General features: G+C 35.1%; 1 protein-coding gene and 1 pseudogene across 7 annotated transcripts; one reads left to right on the top strand and one right to left on the bottom strand.

Moving 5' to 3' along the window:
- The first annotated feature begins 125 nt into the window (after positions 1-125).
- Positions 126-1,351, top strand: LOC120089378 (NDR1/HIN1-like protein 13 pseudogene; annotated as a pseudogene). Its single transcript, XR_016523708.1, has one exon. The product of XR_016523708.1 is annotated as an NDR1/HIN1-like protein 13 pseudogene (transcript).
- Positions 1,352-2,048: 697 nt separating this feature from the next.
- Positions 2,049-8,412, bottom strand: LOC120089377 (bZIP transcription factor (DUF630 and DUF632)). 6 transcript variants are annotated; one of them, XM_090305678.1, is made up of 6 exons: positions 8,322-8,412; positions 5,459-6,620; positions 4,954-5,025; positions 3,631-3,845; positions 3,287-3,510; positions 2,049-3,095 (listed from the first exon to the last, which is right to left on the bottom strand). In XM_090305678.1, exons 2-6 carry the CDS (start codon positions 6,558-6,560, stop codon positions 2,378-2,380), a joined length of 2,331 nt encoding a protein of 776 aa, XP_090161804.1. In that variant the 5' UTR covers positions 6,561-6,620; positions 8,322-8,412; the 3' UTR covers positions 2,049-2,377. The 6 variants fall into 6 exon arrangements, with proteins under 6 accessions (XP_090161804.1, XP_038902750.1, XP_038902755.1 ...); XM_039046822.2 differs by having other exon boundaries at positions 8,024-8,345; XM_039046827.2 differs by lacking the exon at positions 8,322-8,412 and adding an exon at positions 7,369-8,298.
- Between the last annotated feature and the right edge of the window lie 1,754 nt (positions 8,413-10,166).

The raw sequence follows: 10,166 nt of genomic DNA, 5'->3' as shown, positions 1-10,166 counted from the left end.
TGGTTAGGATTGGTTTGTGAGTATTAGGTGAATCCATGAACCAACCTAACCTATAAAATTTTCAATTATTTGAATCCAATCCAAAATCGATAATCCAATCCAAGTTTTTTTTTTTAATATCCCTTAAGTGAATGGTAAAAAGTATTAAATAATTTTTGTTTTCAAAGTTAAAAAAAAAAATGATAGAGAATCCTCATAATTTATTTAAAAATAGGGGTGATGCAGTCACGATTTCACGTCATGATAAAATAAGATGGAAGAAAACAAAAGCAGAGTGGCAGAGCAGCGGCTCACCTCTTTCTTCTTCTTCCTCCTCTTCTCTGTTTCTTTCCTGTTTTACGCACTTCCATTTCTCTCTTTCGATTCCTATACCTCGGTTCTCTACTGTACGTGCTTCCATGGCGGAACGTGTTCACCCCACTGATGACTCCCTTCACCCTTATTCTGCTTCTAATAATAATTCTGTAAACTCCGGCAATTCTCTCCCTCCCCCTCCTAAAAACCCTCCTCCTGGCACCTACGTCATCCAGATCCCCAAGGACCAAGTCTACCGAGTTCCTCCTCCTGAAAACGCTGTTCGCTTCAACCTCTACACTCGCCACAACCACCGCCCCTGCCCCTGCCGCCGATTTCTCTCCTTCATTCTCCTCCTCCTCATCCTATTCCTCGTCCTCACCGGCATTGCTTCCGCCCTCTTCTTCCTAATCCTCCAACCCGTCTTTCCTCGCTACTCCATCCTCGCCGTCTCGATCAACGGGTTCAAACAGAACACCACCTCAATCTCTCCCCAATTCAACGTCGCCTTACGAGCCGAAAACCAGAATAAAAAGATCGGAATCTACTACGAGAAAAACAGCAGCGTCATGGTCTATTTCTCGGATGTGATGCTGTGCAAAGGTGCATTACCGCTGTTGTATCAGCCGTCGAGCAACGTAACGGTTATGGCAGTAGAGTTGAAAGGATCTGGTATTAGATTATCGAGCAGTGGGGGGAAAGCATTGCAGGATTGGGAGAAGCAAGGGAAAATGAGACTGAGGGTGGATCTGAAAGCTCCACTGAAGCTGAAGGTGTACTGGGTGAAGACATGGACGATTAAGGCAAAAGTGTTGTGCAAGATCTTGGTGAAGAAGGTAACGGGAAAGACGAAAGTGATGGAGGAAAGGTGTGATCATAGCATGAAGCTGTGGTAGAAAACACAATCCATCCATCCAGGTTCGTTAATTGTCTCTCTTCCCATTTTCTAACATTCAGTTATTTATGTTTCTTTCCCGCTTTTTTTTTTCTCCTTATTCTTCTTCCTTTTTTAAAAAAAAATTAAAAAATAAAATGAGAATTGTATGCGTGCTCGTGAGTGGGATTGCATGAGGGGCCTGTTTCGTAATTTGCTTTTCCTCTCTTACTTTGAAAATTAAATTTTGTTTAATTTTAAGACCTGGATTATTAGTTTAGATTTTAGAATTTGAAAAATAGCTACACATTATCTCTGTGCATCTCACTATAATCACACATAAAAAGAAATTAGAAAAAAAAAACTATAATAAATGAGTAAGAAGAGTTTGTTCGATGAAATGCATAAAAGTGGGTAAAATAGAGAATAGAAGTGGTTGCAAGAACTTAATTGAAAAAGAAAATAGCATATTTGGAATGAAATTTTTACCCTTTTTAAAAAGGATAAGAAGCCAAATTGGAATATATATATATATATATTCGGATAACAAAGCACATGCTGCCTACGTGCAGACAAGAAATGAGGAAGATATTTCAGTGCAACGATAATTTGATAAAACTATAGCCTAACAATTACGATCTATTCAATTGAAAGCAATTAAATATTCATTAAATGATCAAATGGTTACTACTTATAATGGCAAAGATTTTTTATCCACCCACAGATGAATTGACTTTAACCAAACACCTTCTGAATAAACGAGACAGATTTCAGATTCTTCCATAGAAAAAGGATAATACCCTTCAAAATATATGCTATCCTACATTGCTTATTCATCAAATCCTAAAATGAAGTTGTATAATGAGAATGAATGAATGAATGATGTGAATGTGATAAAGTTTTTCATATGAATGAACTTGAAGGTGTCTTCATGTTTTGGGGAAAAGAAAATAGAACTGTACAATGCCTAATAACTCAGCAAATTGATTCTATTTTGACGTGTAATGTAAAACTCTGTAATTACACCTTCCAACATCAATTTTCTTATCTTCAAATATATATATATATATATCTATATCTGCTGCTTACATCAGCTTCTCCTTTATTTTCTGCTTCAGTTTCGGTAGGTAAGACATAGAGAACAGCCTTCTTTATTTTGTCTTTTCATATACAAATCCTGTGACCTTCCTTTCAATTTCTTCTTCATACTCAGATGCCCGTTTGTTTTTCCAGTCTCTGGGATTTCCACTGTTCATAATTACTCTTGAAATCTTGAATGGTCTTCCCAAGTTCTGCATACATTTTCACAGAAGAATCTGCAAAGTTATTCAACTTTTCAAAAAACTTAACCAAGCTTGGTCTGAAATGATCAAAACCAGAGATCAAGCTCTCTGATGCTTCCCCTTGTAACAAATTATTCCCCATTGACTCACTGTCATTCCCAGCCTTGAACGATGTTAAGATTGAAAGATTTTTCCCAACCTTCCTCTTCCCTGGGTTTTTCTCTTGGTGTGGCAAAAGACGGGCAGTTTCAACTGCCAAGTCCTTTATCGAATCTACGACCTCCTTTGTAGGTAAATCATTAATCTTTTCCAACCAGACGCTACACGTAATGTATATAGGGGGTGGTCCATACGTTTTGATGGATGGAGCTTGTGCTCTCCTTTTTCCCCTGGATGCTTTTTGAGGTAGAGCCACACATTTGAGAAGCCACCCATCTATCGAATGCAGATACGACTTCTGGGCTGTGATCCACTTCATAAAACTTGATGATAAAGATGCGAGTTCGGTTTCTAAATAAATGGTGTTGTGCCTCCTTGTTTCAGACTGCATCGAGATTTTCATGGTGCCATGGTAGGATGCTGCTTTGATGATTTGTAGTTGATGCTCGTGGCAATCAAACATCACTTCCCACATCCGACTTAACCTAATCATTGTCCAAATGAAAAGTACAAAGTGGTGAATCCCCAAAACTACGACCCAAAGATAAACACTACACCGACATATCAAGATAACTTAATTATCACCAAAAATATGCAACAAACAAAAAGCATATATATTCTAAAATGAATCTGTTGAAAACAAACCAAGCATGATGGCAGCAAAAAAGGAACTCACCCTTCAATCAACTCCTCGAGTTGCGGTTGGAGCTCTTTGTCTCGCAATTCTTCAATCTTCTTTGATATAGAATCTATTCTATGAACTCCCACTCTGATTCTGGAATGTAAATCCTTGATAACAGCTCGTGTTTTATCAATTTTTGGTAGACCAACTTCCTTTGATTCTAAATGCCGTAGCATTTTACATTTGAGATCATACTCTTTCCTGACCATCTCACTAGCCTGTAATTAACAAAACAAAACCTATTTTAAAGACTTACCTTGACATGTGACAAGTCATTTCTGAAATCTAAAGATGCATAAAATAGGAAAAATGAGTAAAAGGATAATCGTCGGCAGTACCTTGACTTCATCATAGAGCTTCTTTTCCCATGCATATAGCCTATCCAAGGTTGAAGCATGACTGCCTGAGTTCATGCAGAAGTTCTCGAATAAGTTGCTAGACTGGTCCTCAACATCCTCTTTTGAGTTTCCTCCCAAAGGATTCCTGGATGAAGAGGAGCGTGATGACGTGGTCCTATGCCAAGTCAAGTACTTTGTTGCAGTTTGAACCGGCTCTAAGATAACACAAAGAGCAACAACTGATTAATGAACATATCATAGTGAATAGTTACATGAATTGACTACATTTATCTCATTCAACCATAGCTTATCAATACAGAAATGTGGGCTCATAAAATATCTCAACAGAGTCATACAAGCATCTCAGTGAAGTTATAGAGGGAACAAGACTAGCATGTTTCAAAATTAATTAGATGTTCCAAGCTGATTCAACATATACAAGCCTACGGCACGAAAGAACAATGAGAAATAATGCTACTTCCATTGCAGTACATAATTTCATACGCTCATTCAACAAGAAAACTACATAAGACATAAGGACTTGCTCGTTCTATTTGTCAACCCATCATGTTTAGCGACAGGCATTGCAAGAACCAACAAACATAACTGAACAATGAATCAACAGTACTTTCCTGCCACTGATAATGCTCTAAGTAATGATGATGAAAAATGAGAAAATGACAATGCAAAAATCCTGATTTCATTTTTGTTTAAGTTTTAAGGATTAGTTAGTAGGATCATACCTTTTACTTTTAGTACGTATTTGTAACCTAAGCCTTCACCTATAATAACCGAACCTATATAAAGGGAGGACTCCCCTGTTTGTACCCGAATTTCCGAAGTTAATAAAATAGCCTCTTTATGTATATATCCATTTTTTTAAGAAATTACGTGTACTAGGGCATCCAAAAAAGCAAGCCTTGTAAAAAAGGAGTGTAAACCCTAACTATAAAAAGGGATTCTAATCCAAAAGAATAAGATCTATCTTAAATCTTAAAATTACCAAAAAACAAAAAAAACAAACAAACAGAAAAGTCTAGTAAGCGATGCCCACAAGGAGATATTAAACCTAGTAATTAAGATGGATGTCATAGACATGTGAAATAATGTTTGGAAGTCATCAACATTGGGAATTCACAATTCAGACATTTCAACAAATAAACATTGACAAGTTATTTCACCTCATGAGTTTAACTAACAAAGAGAGTTTGGACCTTCCAGATCAACTGAAGAGATAGATAATTCATAAACTGAAGAGCTAGTAATTCATAAACAGACTTAATTCATAATTTATGAAGACCAAACAAACACAGGGGCTTATACCTTCACGAACAACACTCGGGTCATCTCCACATGAAAAGCAGGACTTCAATAATGTTGATGATAATGGTGGGTCTGCACAGGTGGAAAACCAATCCAGTAAAATATTTTCACAAGATATTCACGAGAGAGAGAGAGGAAGGGAGGGGGAAAAGAGAGAGAGAGAGAGAGAAGAAGAAGAAGAAGAAAAACCTTTCAGACATCTAAATCCTTAAAAAGAATTACAATGTCAAGTGATCGGCTGAGCTGATCACTACACAACTACTCCAAATAACTTAACTGCAACGTTGAAATAATGAAAGAACCATACCAAATCATGAAGCACCATCGCCCCATTAGGCTTCAGGTAAATCCCTGATACCTTTCTTGTTTATAGGGTGGATCACATTATCAATTAAGAAAGAAAAACCAAATCTATGAAGTTCACCATAAGTTCAAAGCTTTGTGTAATATGCGCACACACACAGAAGGACAGGGAGAGAGAGAGAGAGAGAGAGTAAGAAATTACTTTCTTTTCCAGGAAAAATTGGACGTATGTGCAACTTATTTGCTTCCAGCATTCTTGGAACTTCTTTGCCAGATTCAGAAGCTTTTATAAAGAGAATCTCAATTTCCTTCATGCTTGAAAATAAGTCCTTGACGGCTGTATTCTCAATACTGTCCTCCTTTGCAGTTGCTTTACCAAAAACAGATGTAAATGGAACTACTGAAGACGTGGTTCGTAAAGGTGACAAACCAGGAGAATGGTTCTTCCCCTGATTCACTAACTCAGGCTCTGAAGCTATACTTTTTACAGTATGCAAAGTAGGAGAAGCATTTGCTGCTCCATCATCGTGTACCCTGTTAAAATTTTCAAAACTTCGCACCAGAGTTTCTGAAGCAGGTTCATCGAACTCATCCTCCGAGTTTTGAGATTCCTCCCCACCATGTAAAGAACCCTTCCCTTCTTTATCTCCATATTCAAAATTTCCATCCTCTTCCTTAAAGTATCTTCCACCACCAGCATTCTCAAACTCAAACCCTCCATTATTCAAACCATTCCCATCTTGAAAGGAAAATTCATGATTATTTGAAGGAAAAAAGTAATCCCAACCTCCTTCCTGAGGTGCAGAAGAGCCTTCAAATGATAGTGTTTGAGGTCTTTCGAAGGTTTGAGGTGTGGCACTAGCTGGAATGTCTGATGAGGTTATAGTTCCAATAACAGGTGAGGGCAATTTTTCTTCAACCTTGTGAGCAAAAGTACCCCTGAATTGCATATGATTTGCCTGAAACCGACTTGAAGTAGGAGGAGAAGGTGATGGAGAAAGATTACCAGCAGTATCCACATGTTGTGAGAAGGATGGAGAAAATGAAAATTGAGACGATTTTTCAGTAAAGGCAAGGGGCTCAGGAGTTGCAATATTGGAAGTGTATAAGGGTGATTCTATTGGACCTTCAGGTTGTACAAATATCTTGAGAGCAGTCCCTGTACATCTCAATGACTGAATGTATTCAGCATGGGCTGTTGCTAGTGAGCATCTTCCATGAAGGGCCTGCTTAACAAACTTCTTCCTTTCACGACATAGTCGAAGGGCCTTATCTTCCTCTACTTTAGAACTCGAGGCTCCCATATCCGTTGACCTTACTGCTGGATATCCCTCTCAGAACAGAACTTGGATGGTACACTCATCCTGCAAATGAAAGTCAAGCATAACCTAGTAAGAAACCATGAAGCAGAAAATAAAACTAACCGCACAAAGGTGCATTTTATGAAGATGGCAAGAGAAACAAAAAATTCTTATAGATGTTTTGACAACTGATGAACAAACGATGCCTCATCCCAAAAAAAAAAAAAGGGAAAGATAATTCAAAGACTTTAGAACGCTCCAAATCTATAATTCAATTGCACTCCCCTGAAATTTCTAACGACTATTGACAAAAACTACTGATTTTCAAACAAGATGTTCATAAATTAAACAGAGAAACTCTCTCAGGTGAAAAAATACTTTCCCAATGATTCGAAGTTATGAAAGAAATGGACACGTCAAAAAGAAGCATGAGATTTTGAGGATAAGCATACAAAAGAACAAACATCCCGAGAGAACACTGTAAAATAGAACGTGTAGTGTATAAATCATTGGTTAAGATGAGAGTTCTGAACTGAAAAGTTCAGGCGACAAACACGGCATTGTTGGCCTCTAACAATTTTTTAACCAGCAAGGGAGAGAAAGAACAGCTGAATTGCAAGAGGCAAACAGAAGGATCTAAAAAGATTAGATACGATGATGTTCTATGGAAAAGACAAGTGAGAGAACTAACAATGAAAAAGAAAATAGAGTAGAGCTTCCTTCTAAATTCATTTTCCATTCAATCCTTCCAAAGCAAGAAATCAAGCTAAAAAACTTGAAGAATCGATAACACAAAGCAAAACAAACTTGCCAGCTTTAATTAAAACGTGTTACGAAAGCTACTCTAACATCCAGAACATGAACTGCAAAGCAGTAAGTGAGAACCAAATAGAATCCAGAAGAATTCAAACTGAAAGTCCCATAGAAAACATGAAGAACAAAGAAAGAATTAAACAGAAAGGAAAGCCACCACAGACTAAAAAGTAGGGAACTAAAGATATGAGCCCTAAAAGTGAGAGAGAAAAAAATCAAGGGAAGAGATGAATTTCCACAAATCTTCAGGGAAAAGCCACCAGAACTAAAAATAGAATTTGCCCTCAACACAAAGGATTTAACTCAAATCCAGAGGAACAAACAAAATATACATACAGAGAATAAATCAAATTCGAAGACTGGAAATATTGGAGAACCGACCAAATAGCGATGTAGAAACAGAAAGGGAAAACCCCATCTTAACCAGAAGGAAACGCAAATAGATAAGATTCAGGACCACGAAAAACCAAAAGCTCACTCACTGGTATCGACAATTATGACAGAGAATCAAGAACCGATCCGAAAATACTAAAATGAACTTGAAACTAAACGAAACAAAAAAAGAAGAAAAAAGGTGCATAAAAGACCAAAAAAACCAATGAATTTGAGAACAGAAAAGTGAAAAGAAAAGGAATTTGCAAAAGGGAGTATACCAGAGAACACGAGAGCCATGAACAGGAGGAAAGAAAGAAAAGATGGGGAATTTTTAGAGATGACCCACGTGGTAGAATCATTCAATTCAGAGAGAGAAGTATGAGTAGGAGAAAGAACAGAGAATTTGGGGTTTTTAGTTTTTACAGAGAGAAAAAGATAAACGGCAAAAGAGAGGGAGAAAGGAATGAAGAATGTGAAGAAACTGGTGGTGGTGGTGGGCGGTGGGCGGTGGCGTCCAGTCCATGCAAAATGGCGGAAGTGGAGGCTGAACAGTGGAGCCCTTTTACTCCTACTTACCTTTTCTCACATCCATTGGCGCGTAGCATCCACGCTCCAAAAGCTCTGCTGTAACTGTAAGGTAACTTTTTCAGGCTTCAAACTCTTACTAAATTTGTCTGTAACTTCCTAATTTACAAATTGTGTCTTTTAATCCTGGATTTTTTTAGGTTAGTGAAAGGTTAAAATATCATTTTGGTCTGTATTGTTCCATTTTAATTTTTTAACTTTTAAATAATCTTAAATTTAGTATCGAACTTATTTTTTATCAAAATTGATTAAATAATTATAATAATTTTTTTGAAAAAAATTAAAATATCTAAATATATTTTTAATATTTATAGTGATAAAAGCTAATAATAAATAAAAAGTAGTTAAAAAAAAGGACAATAATTAATTTAATATTTATTTAAAATATGAAAATTAAAATTGGACGTATGAAAAATATAAAGACTAAAATTGAATTACTAGATACAAAATTATAAATTTAAATTTTATGTCTCAATTAGTTTTTAAACATTTTGTTTGCCTAAGTAACATAAAATTGAAACATTTGTATATTAAATTGAAAATTTAAGACTTGTTTGATAATTGATTGTTTGTTTTAATTTTTTTAAAATTAAATCTATAAAACCTTTCAATTTTTTTGTTTTGTTATCTACGGTCAAAAACCAAGTTAATTTTTTAAATAAAAAAGTAGTTTTAAAAAATTTTATTTTTAATTTTTAAAGTTTAGTTAAGAATTCAACTAATCTACTCAATTAAGATAAAAAAAAATTATTGTAAAAAATTGAAAGAAAATAGACTTAATTTTAAAAAATCAAAATACTTTCGAAAGTTTAGAATAAAATAGACACCAACGTTAAAGTTCAATAATTAAACATATAATATAACCTTTTAAGTTATTGTTTTTTATTTCCTCAAAAAAGACCCTCACAGATTGTTTTAACCTCTTATTATTGACTTACTATTATAATTAATTTAATAGCACGTGAGACTTCTAAACTTGTCTATTTACCAAATTTGTCGACCGAAAGATAAAACTTTAGCCTTTTTAATAAAATATAGACACCATAATAAATACAACAATTGATGTGTTTTTTTATTGTGACAATGGTAAGCACATTTAAATTAACGAGAAAATAGTAGAGGAGAAGGATGTAAATTTATTAATATTTGACAATCATGTTACGTTAGAGTCAGTTAATTTAGATTTATAATAATAGAAGTGATATTAAATGACAAAATGGCAATGCCTTTTAAAGTTGAATAAAATAAAGAAATGTCACAACAACGCAGTACAATATTCTTTGAATTGAGACTTTAATTTGGATTCTGTTAAAAGATAGAGGAAAGGGGAAAAAAGGCTTTAAAACAGAGGTTGTACAAATGACAGCGAAGCAGAGAATCTCAAAGCTAATAAGGTTGTATGTAATTTGTAATACAAAGCATCCACTCAGATGCCACGTCATTTTCTACACACGTCCCCTCACTTTTCACAAATTTACTTTTGGCCCCAAAAAGGGGACCAACAAACACAAATTCATATTATTTTGGATTTTATTGTAGTTCTAGGTTTGGTTCGTATTAGACTTTTTATATATATATATATATATATATATATTAATGTCTATTTTAATTCTTATACTCTCAAGTGTTATTCATTGTAGCCTTTGATGCCACTTTAAAAAGAAATAAATACAATAACTAAAATGAATCAAAATTAAAATCACATCAAAATCAAATATTTAAACTCCGGTTCAAACATGAGTACAATATTTGCAAGTGCAACTATATCGATTAAATTTTTTACCCTCTAAACTTCCTGCGATTGTAGCTTCAATTGAAGAATATTGTAAATCTACT

This window comes from Benincasa hispida, chromosome 10 (genome assembly GCF_027475165.1).
Source record: "Benincasa hispida cultivar pf3 chromosome 10, pf3_genome.v1.1, whole genome shotgun sequence".
Lineage (NCBI taxonomy): Eukaryota > Viridiplantae > Streptophyta > Magnoliopsida > Cucurbitales > Cucurbitaceae > Benincasa > Benincasa hispida.
The sequence above is the reverse complement of the archived record's forward strand: the minus strand, read 5'-3'. Positions and strand labels throughout refer to the sequence as shown.